General features: G+C 47.6%; 1 protein-coding gene across 1 annotated transcript in view; it reads left to right on the forward strand.

Moving 5' to 3' along the window:
* f7l (coagulation factor VII, like) overlaps window positions 1-18,797 on the forward strand; it is a 19,088-nt gene extending 291 nt beyond the window's left edge. Inside the window, exons 2-8 of the mRNA XM_081361792.1 lie at window positions 606-769; window positions 852-876; window positions 5,783-5,896; window positions 5,981-6,127; window positions 14,707-14,798; window positions 15,409-15,529; window positions 16,176-18,797. Of these exons, the coding sequence (XP_081217918.1) occupies window positions 606-769; window positions 852-876; window positions 5,783-5,896; window positions 5,981-6,127; window positions 14,707-14,798; window positions 15,409-15,529; window positions 16,176-16,723 (1,211 nt within the window). The 3' untranslated portion in view covers window positions 16,724-18,797. The remainder of the gene's footprint in view (window positions 1-605; window positions 770-851; window positions 877-5,782; window positions 5,897-5,980; window positions 6,128-14,706; window positions 14,799-15,408; window positions 15,530-16,175) is intronic.
* The last annotated feature ends 81 nt before the right edge of the window (window positions 18,798-18,878 follow it).

Genomic DNA, 18,878 nt, shown 5'->3' on the forward strand with positions numbered 1-18,878 from the left:
TCACCTTTATTTATACAGTGCTTTTTACAATACAGATTGTATCAAAGCAGCTTTACAGAGATAACAGGAAAATAATGCAACAGAGTTTGTTTCTAGAAGAAAACAGAGTCACAGTCCAGCTTAAGTAAGTTCAGTGATGCTTCATTTCTGTTGTAAAAGGGTTATTTATTTAGTTAATTTATATATATAGCCGCTCTGAGTCTGGAGAAAACCGTGATGTCATCGTCCAGCTCAGTTCAGTTCTCATATAATGGTGTCAATGCCTTAATATTTATCAAAAGACAGATCAATAATATTGTTGAATATTAAATGTCCCCGACTAAGCAAGACAAAAGCCAGAGGCGACAGTGAAGGAACCAAAACTCCATCAGTGACAGAATGGAGGAATAAACCTTGTGAGAAACCAGACTCAGTCTCAGTTCTCCTCTGGCCAACGAGCGAACAGTGTGTGATTATGATTATGATTCAGGCAGCATTACAGGTCAGAGGTCAGATTGGATCGGATCATTCAGAATATTTATCCAGTTCAGTCTGGTTTAAGATCGGATACGGCCTGGATCCGGCTGACTAGATCATGCGTTGTAATTGTGTAATGTCATCTGCAGTGTTCCTCAGTAAGTCCGAGGCCAGCCGGGCGCTCCGGCAGCGTGTCCGACGGGAGAACTCGTTCCTGGAGGAGCTGAAGCTGGGAGATCTGGAGCGGGAGTGTCTGGAGGAGGTGTGCTCGCATGAGGAGGCCCGAGAGATCTTCAGCGTCCCTGAACAACTGGTGAGCAGAACTAACACTAGCCTGCTGTCCATTCAGCAGAAGAGCTGATGGAGATCTAACAGATTCTCCTGTTGTGTTTCAGGAGGAGTTCTGGAAGAGATACACAGGTGAACCAGTGCTTACATGCGGCACACAAACATCTGATAAAACTATACATTACATTTAATCAGTAATTACATGCTAGAGTTGTTCAAAATTATTGAATAATTTTTTAAATGTTGCGCATAAAATTTGAAAAGTTAGAAATGAACTCCTTAGCAACTGCATAGCAATGACCTGACAACCACTCCATAGCAACAACCTGACAACCACTCAAAACTCCATAGCAATGACCTGGCAACCACTCCTTAGCGACAACCTGACAACCACTTAGATCTCCATAGCTATGACCTGACAACAACTCAGAACCACATTGCAATGACCTGACAACCACTCTGAACTCCATAGTAATGACCTGACAACCACTCCTTAGCAACAACCTGACAACCACTTAGATCTCCATAGTAATGACCACACAACCCCTCCATAGCAACAACCACACAACCACTCAGAACTCCATAGCAATGACCTGACAACCACTCCATAGCGACAATCTGACAACCACTTAGATCTCCATAGCTATGACCTGACAACCACTCCATAGCGACAATCTGACAACCACTTAGATCTCCATAGCAATGATCTGACAACCACTCCATAGCAACAACCTGACAACCATTTAGAACCCCATAGCAATGACCTGACAGCCACTCCATAGCAACAACCTGACAACCACTCAGAACTTTATAGCAATGACCTGGCAACCACTCCATAGCGACAACCTGACAACCACTTAGATCTCCATAGCAATGATCTGACAACCACTCCATAGCAACAACCTGACAACCATTTAGAACCCCATAGCAATGACCTGACAGCCACTCCATAGCAACAACCTGACAACCACTCAGAACTTTATAGCAATGACCTGGCAACCACTCCATAGCGACAACCTGACAACCACTTAGATCTCCATAGCAATGACCTGGCAACGACTCCATAGCGACAACCTGACAACCACTTAGATCTCCATAGCTATGACCTGAAAACCACTCCATAGCAACAACCTGACAACAATTCAGAACTCCATAGCAATGACCTGACAACCATTCAGAAGCCCATAGCAATGACCTGACAGCCACTCAATGGCAACAACCTGACAACCACTCAGAACACCATAGCAATGACCTGACAACCACTCAGAACACCATAGCAATGACCTGACAGCCACTCCATAGCAACAACCTGACAACAATTCAGAACTCCATAGCAATGACCTGACAACCATTCAGAACCCCATAGCAATGACCTGACAGCCACTCCATAGCAACAACCTGAAAACTACTCAGATCTCCATAGCAATGACCTGACAACCACTCAGAACTGCATAGCAATGACCTGACAACCACTCAGAACTCCATAGCAACGACCTGACAACCACTCAGAGCCCCAAAGCATTGACCTGACAACCACTCAGAACTCTATAGCAACAACCACACAACCACTCAGAACTCCATAGCAACGACCTGACAACAACTCAGAACCACATTGCAATGACCTGACAACCACTCAGAACTCCATAGTAATGACCTGACAACCACTCCTTAGCAACAACCTGACAACCACTTAGATCTCCATAGCAACGACCTGACAACCACACAGAACACCACAGCAATGCCCTGACAGCCACTCCATGGCAACAACCTGATAACCACTCAGAACTCCATAGCAACAACCTGACAACCACTCCATAGCAACAACCTGACAACCACTCAGCACTCCATAGTAATGACCTGACAACCACTCCTTAGGAACAACCTGACAACCACTTAGATCTCCATAGTAATGACCACTCCATAGCAACAACCACACAACCACTCAGATCTCCATAGCTATGACCTGACAACCACTCCATAGCGACAATCTGACAACCACTTAGATCTCCATAGCAATGACCTGGCAACCACTCCATAGCGACAACCTGACAACCACTTAGATCTCCATAGCAATGATCTGACAACCACTCCATAGCAACAACCTGACAACCATTTAGAACCCCATAGCAATGACCTGACAGCCACTCCATAGCAACAACCTGACAACCACTCAGAACTTCATAGCAATGACCTGACAACCACTCCATAGCAACAACCTTGACAACCACTCAGAACTCCATAGCAACGACCTGACAACCACTCAGAACACCATAGCAATGACCTGACAGCCACTCCATAGCAACAACCTGACAACCACTCAGAACTCCATAGCAACGACCTGACAACCACACAGAACACCATAGCATTGACCTGGCAGCCACTCCATAGCAACAACCTTACAACCACTTAGAACTCCATAGCAACGACCTGAAAACCACTCAGAACCCCATAGCAATGACCTGACAGCCACTCCATGGCAACAACCTGATAACCACTCAGAACTCCATAGCAACAACCTGACAGCCACTCCATAGCAACAACCTTACAACCACTTAGAACTCCATAGCAACGACCTGACAACCACTTAGAACCCCATAGCAATGACCTGACAACCACTCAATAGTGACAACCTGACAACCACTTAGATCTCCATAGCTATGACCTGACAACCACTCCATAGCGACAACCTGACAAGCACTCAGCACTCCATAGTAATGACCTGACAACCACTCCTTAGGAACAACCTGACAACCACTTAGATCTCCATAGTAATGACCTGACAACCACTCCATAGTGACAACCTGACAACCACTTAGATCTCCATAGCTATTACCTGACAACCACTCCATAGCGACAACCTGGCAACCACTCAGCACTCCATAGTAATGACCTGACAACCACTCCTTAGGAACAACCTGACAACCACTCAGCACTCCATAGCAATGACCTGACAACCACTCCTTAGGAACAACCTGACAACCACTTAGATCTCCATAGTAATGACCACACAACCACTCCATAGCAACAACCTGACAACCACTCAGAACTTCATAGCAATGACCTGACAACCACTCCATAGCAACAACCTTGACAACCACTCAGAACCCCATAGCAACGACCTGACAACCACTCAGAACACATAGCAATGACCTGACAGCCACTACATAGCAACAACCTGACAACCACTCAGAACTCCATAGCAACGACCTGACAACCACACAGAACACCACAGCAATGCCCTGACAGCCACTCCATGGCAACAACCTGATAACCACTCAGAACTCCATAGCAACAACCTGACAACCACTCCATAGCAACAACCTGACAACCACTCAGCACTCCATAGTAATGACCTGACAACCACTCCTTAGGAACAACATGACAACCACTTAGATCTCCATAGTAATGACCACTCCATAGCAACAACCACACAACCACTCAGATCTCCATAGCTATGACCTGACAACCACTCCATAGCGACAATCTGACAACCACTTAGATCTCCATAGCAATGACCTGGCAACCACTCCATAGCGACAACCTGACAACCACTTAGATCTCCATAGCAATGATCTGACAACCACTCCATAGCAACAACCTGACAACCATTTAGAACCCCATAGCAATGACCTGACAGCCACTCCATAGCAACAACCTGACAACCACTCAGAACTTCATAGCAATGACCTGACAACCACTCCATAGCAACAACCTTGACAACCACTCAGAACTCCATAGCAACGACCTGACAACCACTCAGAACACCATAGCAATGACCTGACAGCCACTCCATAGCAACAACCTGACAACCACTCAGAACTCCATAGCAACGACCTGACAACCACACAGAACACCATAGCATTGACCTGGCAGCCACTCCATAACAACAACCTTACAACCACTTAGAACTCCATAGCAACGACCTGAAAACCACTCAGAACCCCATAGCAATGACCTGACAGCCACTCCATGGCAACAACCTGATAACCACTCAGAACTCCATAGCAACAACCTGACAGCCACTCCATAGCAACAACCTTACAACCACTTAGAACTCCATAGCAACGACCTGACAACCACTTAGAACCCCATAGCAATGACCTGACAACCACTCAATAGTGACAACCTGACAACCACTTAGATCTCCATAGCTATGACCTGACAACCACTCCATAGCGACAACCTGACAAGCACTCAGCACTCCATAGTAATGACCTGACAACCACTCCTTAGGAACAACCTGACAACCACTTAGATCTCCATAGTAATGACCTGACAACCACTCCATAGTGACAACCTGACAACCACTTAGATCTCCATAGCTATGACCTGACAACCACTCCATAGCGACAACCTGGCAACCACTCAGCACTCCATAGTAATGACCTGACAACCACTCCTTAGGAACAACCTGACAACCACTCAGCACTCCATAGCAATGACCTGACAACCACTCCTTAGGAACAACCTGACAACCACTTAGATCTCCATAGTAATGACCACACAACCACTCCATAGCAACAACCACACAACCACTCAGAACTCCATAGCAATGACCTGACAACCAGTCCATAGTGACAACCACTTAGATCTCCATAGCTATGACCTCCATAGCAATGACCTGACAACCAGTCCATAGTGACAACCACTTAGATCTCCATAGCTATGACCTGACACTCCACTCCATAGCAACAACCTGACAACCACTCAGATCTCCATAGCAATGACCTGACAACCACTCAGAACTGCATAGCAATGACCTGACAACCACTCAGAACTCCATATCAACGACCTGACAACAACTCAGAGCCCCAAAGCATTGACCTGACAACCACTCAGAACTCTATAGCAACAACCACACAACCACTCAGAACTCCATAGCAACGACCTGACAACCACTCAGAACCACACTGCAATGACCTCACAACCACTCAGAACTCCATAGCAACGACCTGACAACCACTCAGAACTCCATAGCAACGACCTGGCAACCTCTCTGTGTGTTCTGATCCTGTGAATGTGTTGTTTGGCTCTTCAGAGGTGGACTTCTGTCAGTCGGCAGCGTGTCAGAACGGGGCCACATGTGTGGATCAGAAGAACACATACGTCTGCATCTGCCCAGTGAACTTCGAGGGGCGACACTGTGACAAAGGTGACACACACACACACACACACATCAGCAGCGTCACACAGCTGAACATCTACTCATCTTTAAATCCTGTCGTCCGTCCCACAGAAATATTCCCAGCGAGTTCCTACGGATGTTTGTACAGGAACGGCGGCTGCGATCACTTCTGTGTGGAGATCACTGACACGACCCATCGCTGCGACTGTGCTCCTGGATACACACTGCACACGGACAACAGCAGCTGCGTGCCACAGGGTGCGTCTCACACACACACACACAGACACACACACACACACACACACACACACACACTCAGACACAGACACACACACACAGACACAGACACACACACACACACACACACACACACACACACACACACATACACTCTTACACACATACACACACACACACACACACACACACACACACACACACACACACACTCACACACACACTCTCACACACACACACACACACAACACACACACACACACACACACAGACACACACACTCACACACACACACACACACACACACAGTATGTGCTACTGCAGTTATCAACTCAGAAATAAAAATGGTTATTTGACATTTTCTTTAAAAGCTGTAGCTGGTCATGCAGGGATTTCATGCATACAGAAAATTCAAAAAGTGAAGTTCACAACGTAATTTCGGTAGGAGTGAACCCATCTAATCTCGCCACTATACTCCTCCTCCCAGCTCCACCTGCATGATTCAGGCATCTCGCCACTATACTCCTCCTCCCAGCTCCACCTGCATGATTCAGGCATCTCACCACTATACTCCTCCTCCCAGCTCCACCTGCAGGATTCAGGCATCTCACCACTATACTCATCCTCCCAGCTCCACCTGCATGATTCAGGCATCTCGCCACTATACTCCTCCTCCCAGCTCCACCTGCATGATTCAGGCATCTCACCACTATACTCATCCTCCCAGCTCCACCTGCATGATTCAGGCATCTCACCACTATACTCCTCCTCCCAGCTCCACCTGCATGATTCAGTCATCTCGCCACTATACTCCTCCTCCCAGCTCCACCTGCATGATTCAGGCATCTCGCCACTATACTCCTCCTCCCCAGCTCCACCTGCATGATTCAGGCATCTCACCACTATACTCATCCTCCCAGCTCCACCTGCATGATTCAGGCATCTCACCACTATACTCCTCCTCCCAGCTCCACCTGCATGATTCAGGTATCTCACCACTATACTCCTCCTCCCAGCTCCACCTGCATGATTCAGGCATCTCACCACTATACTCCTCCTCCCAGCTCCACCTGCATGATTCAGGCATCTCACCACTATACTCCTCCTCCCAGCTCCACCTGCATGATTCAGGCATCTCGCCACTATACTCCTCCTCCCAGCTCCACCTGCATGATTCAGTCATCTCGCCACTATACTCCTCCTCCCCAGCTCCACCTGCATGATTCAGGCATCTCGCCACTATACTCCTCATCCCAGCTCCACCTGCATGATTCAGGCATCTCACCACTATACTCCTCCTCCCAGCTCCACCTGCATGATTCAGTAATCTCGCCACTATACTCCTCCCAGCTCCACCTGCATGATTCAGGCATCTCACCACTTTACTCCTCCTCCCAGCTCCACCTGCATGATTCAGGCATCTCACCACTATACTCCTCCTCCCAGCTCCACCTGCATGATTCAGTCATCTCACCACTATACTCCTCCTCCCAGCTCCACCTGCATGATTCAGTCATCTCGCCACTATACTCCTCCTCCCAGCTCCACCTGCATGATTCAGTCATCTCACCACTATACTCCTCCTCCCCAGCTCCACCTGCATGATTCAGGCATCTCGCCACTATACTCCTCCTCCCAGCTCCACCTGCATGATTTAGGCATCTCGCCACTATACTCCTCCTCCCAGCTCCACCTGCATGATTCAGTCATCTCACCACTATACTCCTCCTCCCAGCTCCACCTGCATGATTCAGGCATCTCGCCACTATACTCCTCCCAGCTCCACCTGCATGATTCAGTCATCTCGCCACTATACTCCTCCTCCCAGCTCCACCTGCATGATTCAGGCATCTCGCCACTATACTCCTCCTCCCAGCTCCACCTGCATGATTCAGTCATCTCGCCACTATACTCCTCCTCCCAGCTCCACCTGCATGATTCAGGCATCTCGCCACTATACTCCTCCTCCCATCTCCACCTGCATGATTCAGGCATCTCGCCACTATACTCCTCCTCCCAGCTCCACCTGCATGATTCAGGCATCTCACCACTATACTCCTCCTCCCAGCTCCACCTGCATGATTCAGGCATCTCGCCACTATACTCCTCCCAGCTCCACCTGCATGATTCAGTCATCTCGCCACTATACTCCTCCTCCCAGCTCCACCTGCATGATTCAGGCATCTCGCCACTATACTCCTCCTCCCAGCTCCACCTGCATGATTCAGTCATCTCGCCACTATACTCCTCCTCCCAGCTCCACCTGCATGATTCAGGCATCTCGCCACTATACTCCTCCTCCCATCTCCACCTGCATGATTCAGGCATCTCGCCACTATACTCCTCCTCCCAGCTCCACCTGCATGATTCAGGCATCTCGCCACTATACTCCTCCTCCCAGCTCCACCTGCATGATTCAGTCATCTCACCACTATACTCCTCCTCCCAGCTCCACCTGCATGATTCAGGCATCTCACCACTATACTCCTCCTCCCAGCTCCACCTGCATGATTCAGGCATCTCACCACTATACTCCTCCTCCCAGCTCCACCTGCATGATTCAGGCATCTCACCACTATACTCCTCCTCCCAGCTCCACCTGCATGATTCAGGCATCTCACCACTATACTCCTCCTCCCAGCTCCACCTGCATGATTCAGGCATCTCACCACTATACTCCTCCTCCCAGCTCCACCTGCATGATTCAGGCATCTCGCCACTATACTCCTCCTCCCAGCTCCACCTGCATGATTCAGTCATCTCGCCACTATACTCCTCCTCCCAGCTCCACCTGCATGATTCAGTCATCTCGCCACTATACTCCTCCTCCCCAGCTCCACCTGCATGATTCAGGCATCTCGCCACTATACTCCTCATCCTGCAGGTGGAGCTGGGAGGAGTATAGTGGTGAGATACTCCTCCCAGCTCCACCTTCCCAGCTCCACCTGCATGATTCAGTCATCTCGCCACTATACTCCTCCTCCCCAGCTCCACCTGCATGATTCAGGCATCTCGCCACTATACTCCTCCTCCTCCCAGCTCCACCTGCATGATTTAGGCATCTCGCCACTATACTCCTCCTCCCCAGCTCCACCTGCATGATTTAGGCATCTCGCCACTATACTCCTCCTCCCCAGCTCCACCTGCATGATTCAGGCATCTCACCACTATACTCCTCCTCCCCAGCTCCACCTGCATGATTTAGGCATCTCACCACTATACTCCTCCTCCCCAGCTCCACCTGCATGATTTAGGCATCTCGCCACTATACTCCTCCTCCCCAGCTCCACCTGCATGATTTAGGCATCTCACCACTATACTCCTCCTCCCCAACTCCACCTGCATGATTCAGTCATCTCACCACTATACTCCTCCTCCCCAACTCCACCTGCATGATTTAGGCATCTCGCCACTATACTCCTCTTCCCAGCTCCACCTGCATGATTTAGGCATCTCACCACTATACTCCTCCTCCCCAGCTCCACCTGCATGATTTAGGCATCTCGCCACTATACTCCTCCTCCCCAGCTCCACCTGCATGATTTAGGCATCTCACCACTATACTCCTCCTCCCCAACTCCACCTGCATGATTCAGTCATCTCACCACTATACTCCTCCTCCCCAACTCCACCTGCATGATTTAGGCATCTCGCCACTATACTCCTCCTCCCAGCTCCACCTGCATGATTCAGGCATCTCACCACTATACTCCTCTTCCCAGCTCCACCTGCATGATTCAGGCATCTCACCACTATACTCCTCCTCCCAGCTCCACCTGCATGATTCAGTCATCTCGCCACTATACTCCTCCTCCCCAGCTCCACCTGCATGATTCAGGCATCTCGCCACTATACTCCTCCCAGCTCCACCTGCATGATTCAGGCATCTCACCACTATACTCCTCCCAGCTCCACCTGCATGATTCAGGCATCTCGCCACTATACTCCTCCTTCCCAGCTCCACCTGCATGATTCAGGCATCTCGCCACTATACTCCTCCTCCCCAACTCCACCTGCATGATTCAGGCATCTCACCACTATACTCCTCCTCCCCAACTCCACCTGCATGATTCAGGCATCTCACCACTATACTCCTCTTCCCAGCTCCACCTGCATGATTCAGGCATCTCGCCACTATACTCCTCCTCCCCAGCTCCACCTGCATGATTCAGGCATCTTGCCACTATACTCCTCCTCCCAGCTCCACCTGCATGATTCAGTCTTCTCACCACTATACTCCTCCTCCCCAGCTCCACCTGCATGATTCAGGCATCTCGCCACTATACTCCTCCTCCCCAGCTCCACCTGCATGATTCAGGCATCTCGCCACTATACTCCTCCTCCCAGCTCCACCTGCATGATTCAGGCATCTCGCCACTATACTCCTCCTCCCAGCTCCACCTGCATGATTCAGGCATCTCGCCACTATACTCCTCCTCCCAGCTCCACCTGCATGATTCAGGCATCTCGCCACTATACTCCTCCTCCCAGCTCCACCTGCATGATTCAGGCATCTCGCCACTATACTCCTCCTCCCCAGCTCCACCTGCATGATTCAGGCATCTCACCACTATACTCCTCCTCCCAGCTTCACCTGCAGGATTCAGGCATCTCACCACTATACTCCTCCTCCCAGCTCCACCTGCATGATTCAGGCATCTCACCACTATACTCCTCCTCCCAGCTCCACCTGCATGATTCAGTCATCTCACCCCTATACTCCTCCTCCCCAGCTCCACCTGCATGATTCAGGCATCTCGCCACTATACTCCTCCTCCTCCCAGCTCCACCTGCATGATTTAGGCATCTCGCCACTATACTCCTCCTCCCAGCTCCACCTGCATGATTCAGTCATCTCACCACTATACTCCTCCTCCCAGCTCCACCTGCATGATTCAGGCATCTCGCCACTATACTCCTCCCAGCTCCACCTGCATGATTCAGTCATCTCGCCACTATACTCCTCCTCCCAGCTCCACCTGCATGATTCAGTCATCTCGCCACTATACTCCTCCTCCCCAGCTCCACCTGCATGATTCAGGCATCTCGCCACTATACTCCTCCTCCTCCCAGCTCCACCTGCATGATTCAGGGATCTCGCCACTATACTCCTCCTCCCAGCTCCACCTGCATGATTTAGGCATCTCGCCACTATACTCCTCCTCCCCAGCTCCACCTGCATGATTTAGGCATCTCACCACTATACTCCTCCTCCCCAACTCCACCTGCATGATTCAGGCATCTCACCACTATACTCCTCCTCCCCAACTCCACCTGCATGATTTAGGCATCTCGCCACTATACTCCTCCTCCCAGCTCCACCTGCATGATTTAGGCATCTCACCACTATACTCCTCCTCCCCAGCTCCACCTGCATGATTTAGGCATCTCGCCACTATACTCCTCCTCCCCAGCTCCACCTGCATGATTTAGGCATCTCACCACTATACTCCTCCTCCCCAACTCCACCTGCATGATTCAGTCATCTCACCACTATACTCCTCCTCCCCAACTCCACCTGCATGATTCAGGCATCTCACCACTATACTCCTCTTCCCAGCTCCACCTGCATGATTCAGGCATCTCACCACTATACTCCTCCTCCCAGCTCCACCTGCATGATTCAGTCATCTCGCCACTATACTCCTCCTCCCCAGCTCCACCTGCATGATTCAGGCATCTCACCACTATACTCCTCCCAGCTCCACCTGCATGATTCAGGCATCTCACCACTATACTCCTCCCAGCTCCACCTGCATGATTCAGGCATCTCGCCACTATACTCCTCCTCCCCAGCTCCACCTGCATGATTCAGGCATCTCGCCACTATACTCCTCCTCCCCAACTCCACCTGCATGATTCAGGCATCTCACCACTATACTCCTCCTCCCCAACTCCACCTGCATGATTCAGGCATCTCACCACTATACTCCTCTTCCCAGCTCCACCTGCATGATTCAGGCATCTCGCCACTATACTCCTCCTCCCCAGCTCCACCTGCATGATTCAGGCATCTCGCCACTATACTCCTCCTCCCAGCTCCACCTGCATGATTCAGGCATCTCGCCACTATACTCCTCCTCCTCCCAGCTCCACCTGCATGATTCAGTCTTCTCACCACTATACTCCTCCTCCCCAGCTCCACCTGCATGATTCAGGCATCTCGCCACTATACTCCTCCTCCCCAGCTCCACCTGCATGATTCAGGCATCTCGCCACTATACTCCTCCTCCCAGCTCCACCTGCATGATTCAGGCATCTCGCCACTATACTCCTCCTCCCAGCTCCACCTGCACGATTCAGGCATCTCGCCACTATACTCCTCCTCCCAGCTCCACCTGCATGATTCAGGCATCTCGCCACTATACTCCTCCTCCCAGCTCCACCTGCATGATTCAGGCATCTCGCCACTATACTCCTCCTCCCAGCTCCACCTGCATGATTCAGGCATCTCGCCACTATACTCCTCCTCCCAGCTCCACCTGCACGATTCAGGCATCTCACCACTATACTCCTCCTCCCAGCTCCACCTGCATGATTCAGGCATCTCGCCACTATACTCCTCCTCCCAGCTCCACCTGCATGATTCAAGCATCTCGCCACTATACTCCTCCTCCCAGCTCCACCTGCATGATTCAGGCATCTCACCACTATACTCCTCCTCCCAGCTTCACCTGCAGGATTCAGGCATCTCACCACTATACTCCTCCTCCCAGCTCCACCTGCATGATTCAGGCATCTCGCCACTATACTCCTCCTCCCAGCTCCACCTGCATGATTCAGGCATCTCGCCACTATACTCCTCCTCCCAGCTCCACCTGCATGATTCAGGCATCTCGCCACTATACTCCTCCCCCCAGCTTTAGTAGCGCCACTGGGAGTGTGTGTCTGAGCTTGAGTTGAAGACAAATACTCTTAACCTTATTAGCTTACACATTATATGGGCAAAGGAACTTGTGAACTGAGCTTTAAATACACTGTAAACTGCAGAACTAGCACAGTAGCAGGATATTTCCAACAGTCACTGTGTCCAAAATTTCATATACTCTTAAAATCAAAGGTTCTTTATTGGCATCAATGGTTCTATGAAGAACCTTTAACATCCACGGAATCTTTCCATTCCACAAAAGATTCCTTTTGGCGCAAAAAGGTTTTAAGGTTTTTAAAATATTCTTAATACTAAGTAAAATGGCATTTACTCACCCTAATGTCGTTCGAAACCTGTAAGATTTTGTTCATCTTCGGAACACAGAGTGTTCTGTCCCTCCATTGACAGGTACACAACTACCACTTTCACGCTTCAAAAAGATCATAAAGAGATTGTAAAACTAATTAATATGAATCGAGCGGTTTAGTCCAAATTTTCTGAAGAGACTCGATCGCTTTAATGATGAACAGATTGAATTTAGGCTTTTATGCACATTTAACATTGATCATTGAACATAAACAGAAGCTCAAACGCGCTGAGTAACACGAGAAGGAACCTCTCTGGTTCTCGCACGTCAAGCGAACATGCTTGAGCTTCCATTTACCACAACTGATGTGCGAGTTGATGAACGTTTAAATGTGAATAAAAGCGATCGAGTCTCTTCAGAAAATCTGGGCTAAACCACTCGATTCATATGGATTCGTTTTACAATCTCTTTATGATCTTTCTGAAGTGTGAAAGTGGTAGTTGCGTAGCTGTCAATGGAGGGACAGGAAGCTCTCAGATTTCATTGAAAAGATCTTTATTTGTGTTCCGAAGATGAATGAAAATATTACGGGTTTGAAACGACATATTAAGGAGTTCGTTTTAATGCCGAACTACTTAGTTGTTTGAACCCGGGGAAGGCGTGTTTGACACGCTATGTTACTACGCTCACTTGATTGCCCTGTGCTAAACCAAATGCATAAAGACGAATGTTGAAATCCAAAGTGGTCCATTTATTTTAATACAGCATTGTCCATAGTTTCCATCAGTGTAACAATACAAAGTGCCGCGCGCAAGCGGTCAAAAACCCTTTGCCCTTCCGGGTCAAACACCTGTAAACAACATTGTATCTACTGCCTTTATACCTAAGGCCAAGTTACAGACATACGCCACCCAGTGTTAAACAACGGACTTACCACCCAAATACAAAGCAGTATTTTGGCTCTAACACGACATGTGGAGTAAATGATGAAAGAATTAAAAAAATTTGGTGAACTATCCCTTTAAGAACTGATAACTTTCTCTGGATAACCCAAAATGTCTCTGGGAAAATCCCCTTTTAGAACCTTTACTTTTGAGAGTGTATTTTAGTAGGTGCTTAATTTGAATAAGAAACTTACATTGTGACTGTTAAAAAAAGTATTATGTACTTATTCATAACTCTTCTCCCATGGCCTCATGGAATAAAAAAGTGTCCGGCAGATTGAAAGATCAATTTGGGAGAAGTTGGTCATCCGGGTCTGTGAATCCAAACACACTACTCTTTTCCCGCCCACTATAATAGTAGGGAAGTAGGCGTATTTGGATGGTTCCAGTGCACTTCAATGCGCTAGAGAACATTGAATCCTCCTGTTTTGTGCTGTAAGTCCTCAGTGTTGTCCACGTAATCCCATATTGTGTTTCTCAGACGGGTTCCCATGTGGCCGTCTGGTGGAGAAGGGCGTGAGTCCCAGGATTGTGAAGGGGAACGTGTGTCCGAAAGGACAGTGCCCGTGGCAGGTGAGGATTCATGACTGAATCACATTATCCATGATCAGAAAATCGTACTCTTTACACTCTTGAAAATAAAGGTGTTTTTTGCAGTGATTCGATGAACCATTCTGGGTTCCCCAAAGAACCTTTCAGTAAAGAACTGTTTTTTCAGTGTGAAGAACATTTTAAGAACCTTTGGAATGGAAAGGAACCAAAAATTATTCAGACACAGATAAATTTTGTGATATTGTTTCACTAGTGTGATCAGGACACTATAGTTCATTTCTGTAAGTGAGGAGAGCAGAATAAAGTAAACTGTGACATATTACACCCAATAACTCTTCATACAGAGACTACCAGTAAAAGTTATAGAAATTTGAGACTAAAAATGATTCAGACATTTTGACCTGACCATGTTTTGCTCAAAGTTATCGGACATTATCAAGATGAATTTGTTCAGACACAGTTTAACTTTGAGTTGTCATATTTTATTACCATTTTCTAAACTATAGCGAATAAACTGTGATAATGTGAGAAATGTTGAAGGTGAAATTTAGATTTGACTGTATGCTAAAGGTTATTCATGGCAACATCAATGCCGATAAAGAAGGGTTACATGTGTGCATGTTCTCCACAGGCTTCGCTACAGCTCTCTGGAGTGTTTAAATGCGGTGGTGTTCTTCTAAATCCCCAGTGGATTCTCACTGCGGCTCATTGTGTCTGGAATAAGGATCCAGCCATCTTACAAGTGACAGTCGGTAAGAAGTTAAAGGAGAACTCGGCAACTCTAGCGAACTCTAGTCACTTCTTCGCTGATTTTCCCTTTTGTTGTCGCATGTTTTCCCCACGAGCTCCCCCTACAGCTGTGGGGGGGCGTATATTTCACAACACAGTCGTAAAAAACTCACTTGCGGCGGCCTCCTCCCCCTCTCTACCGCTGCTCATGTGCGTTTGTTATGATCGGAGCAAGCCAACTGTATCGCGTGGAGCTATGTCTATCGAGGTGGGTAATCTGGTAATACATCATACATGCGTGTGTGTTTATGTCGAATTGCCGTAAAGCGATTTGTGTTTCGCGCTCGTTCTCGTTCTCGCTTTCGCTTCTCACGAGACTTCCAATTTCTATCTTGCCGGGACGGTAGTGAACAAGTTGCAAGGTTGGTTTTCCGCCTGGGAACGCTGGGGGGAGCGGGGAAAGTCACCAATATCACCAGAACAGGTTGTTTAACCATCCAAATGATTTCTAGACAGTTTTATTAAGTTAAAAAAGCTACCAAGTTCTCCTTTAAGTGGGGTTTGTTAAGTGTAACTCTAATAAAGATCATTCATGCAAGGAGTTTTGGTACTGTTGATGTTCCTCCTCTCAGATCTCATCTTTCGGTGTTCTTTTGTCTCCTCCTGTAGGCGAACACATCCTCGATAAAGACGAAGGAACCGAACAGGCGAGGAAAGTATCTAAAGTGTTGGTCCACCCGTGGTATAACCACTCCAGCGCCGACAGCGATATCGCTCTGCTACGTCTCGTCAGCCCCGTCAAGCTCGACCGCTACGCCGTGCCGATCTGCCTTCCTCCCGCTAACGGCACGTTCGTTCGCACGCTAGCATCGGTGCGCATGTCGACAGTGAGCGGCTGGGGTCGCCTGACCCAGTCGGGCCCGGTGTCTGTGGTTCTGCAGAAGCTGGAGGTGCCGAAGGTCTCGCTGGACGAGTGTCGGGCTCAGTCGGGCCTGAAGGTGAGCAGGAACATGCTGTGCGCCGGGTTCCGCGAGGGCGGCCGAGACTCCTGTCAGGGGGACAGCGGCGGCCCGCTAGTCACACGCTACCGGAACACATGGTTTCTGACTGGGATTGTGAGCTGGGGGAAAGGCTGCGCAGATGTCGGCGTGTACGGGATCTACACGCGGGTGTCCGTCTTCGTGGAGTGGATTGTGAAGACTGTGGCCAGCGCATAAATGTACAAGAGTTTCTGAATGTTAATCTTCCTTCGCACTTTTTAACACGGCTTTCCCTCGCGGGTCAAAATGAACCGAAGCCCTGAAATTATACTTTTTTTTTTTCAGAACGCTTATTCTATTTCATTTTGATAATATTTTTTTCTATTTTTTAATTGCAATTTGTTCTTTTTTATCTTATTTACATTTAAGTTACTAGATTTGATCAACAAATAATAAATAAATAGTAATTTGAGAACATTCCTCACATTCTTTCAACTTAAATTCTAAATAACTCACAATTTCATGCATAAACCTTTTAATTCAGCTCAGAATATCTTACACTGGTTGTCTTTGCCGACCTCTTGTGGGGAAAATAAATATATAACATGATATAACACAAGAGTTTCTGAATGTTATTTAAAGCTACACTGTGTAATTTTTTTAAAGTTGATTCTTAGCAAAAAACACTTTGTTCTTTCAAAATTAGATGTACTCATTCATGTGTAATTACTTCCACCAACTAATCAAGTGTTCTCGTAAGCGTAGAATCTGCCATTTAGAATACATACGAGCCAGTCACTCAAATGGGGCATTCATGTTGCACCTCCATCTTGAAAATACATTAGCCAAAGAGGGACATACCTGGAAATTCATGCTTCGCCTTTCGCGCTTTTACACTCAGTGGCGCCATGACGAATGCGCGGGGGAGATTACTCGTGACTGGAATAATACGGCCACTGTAGGAGTTAAAACGCTCCTGGAATGGGAGGGGCTAGAGAGTAATATTCAGTTGGTGGTAGTCATATACAATTTCACCACTAGATGGGAGAAAATCTCACACAGTGTGGCTTTAAGGTAAAGTGTGTCTTCAGGTTTCATGTTCACAGTCACTTGCACACTGAGTCTGAAATTCTCGTCCAAAATTTTCACAAGTTAAAAAATAAAAACAACCTCATGTTGTGTCAATCACGTTTACACACTGCCTCTGAAATTTTCGTCCGTCGTATAAAAATTCGGATCAGGTTCGATTTCCTGCGTTTTTCGCGTCTGTAGCATTAGCAAACATCTTGAGAGGTGTTTTGACAGAGCCACCGGATGACGAATACGAAAAAAACGCATGTGAAAATTTCGGACTCGGTGTGCAAGGACCTTAAGTCAGTCAATAGCTGTGTTTCCATGTGGATTTTGGAATATCCCATGTAAAATTGTTGGCTGGAAACGCCAAGATGCACACGAATTCTAAAAATACGCAAGAAAATGTGTTATTGAGTCAGATGATTATTTTATTCGATAAGAAGTCACGCACATGAACGAAGATGGAAACACATTTACTGAATAAATCCCTCAATAAATTCATGTGGCTTTGCCTTTGATTGGATAACTGGAGTAACCAGTGGACCAATGGCGTCACAGCATCTCTAATGTTGGTATGGTGTTTCTGAAAGTGTGTGATCAGAATGATTTGGTGTAGCATCTCACACGAGTGTGTTCCCGAACACCAGCATCCGAACGCCAGAGAACATGACAGCTTTACTGAGTTTCGTCTGGCGCTCGAGACACACTCGTTCATGATGGAGGGAGAAAGAGAAAGATTGCAGAAATTTACAGTTTTATTGCTGATATTTTGCGGCAGGAAGTGATGATTTTGTTCTCTTGAACACGTGATGTAAACACTGCTTATATATTAGCTGCAGATGTTTTATGTCAAGTCAAGTCTCCTTCATTTATACAGCGCTTTAACAATATGGATTGTTTCAAGGCAGCTTTACAGTGATAACAGGAGATTACAGTAACAGAGATTGTTTTGGCTTTACTTTATGCCATTTTCCAAGTTAAATTGGTCATTTTGGACGGACTTCCTGAAGAGTGACACTTTTGTCTGACTCGTTTCATGAGTTTGGGCCGAGACTCACGATGTTTAGCATCGGGAAGGAAACATTGAGACCGGATAATCTATTTACTTTTGCAATAAAAAAAAATGACACACTTCACCTTTAAGGACACATGCAAGTGAGAATATATAACAAACACTGGCAGAACATGTTGAAAATTTGTATTATGTATCAAAAATAAAACATTTTTTTCAAATGTTGTCCTTCGTCTTGTCTCTTTGTGTGTGTGTGTGTGTGTGTGTGTGAGTGAGGGAGTGTTTTCAGCTCGAGGGCTGGAGAGT

Source organism: Scardinius erythrophthalmus, assembly GCF_964197995.2.
Source record: "Scardinius erythrophthalmus genome assembly, chromosome: 3".
NCBI lineage: Eukaryota > Metazoa > Chordata > Actinopteri > Cypriniformes > Leuciscidae > Scardinius > Scardinius erythrophthalmus.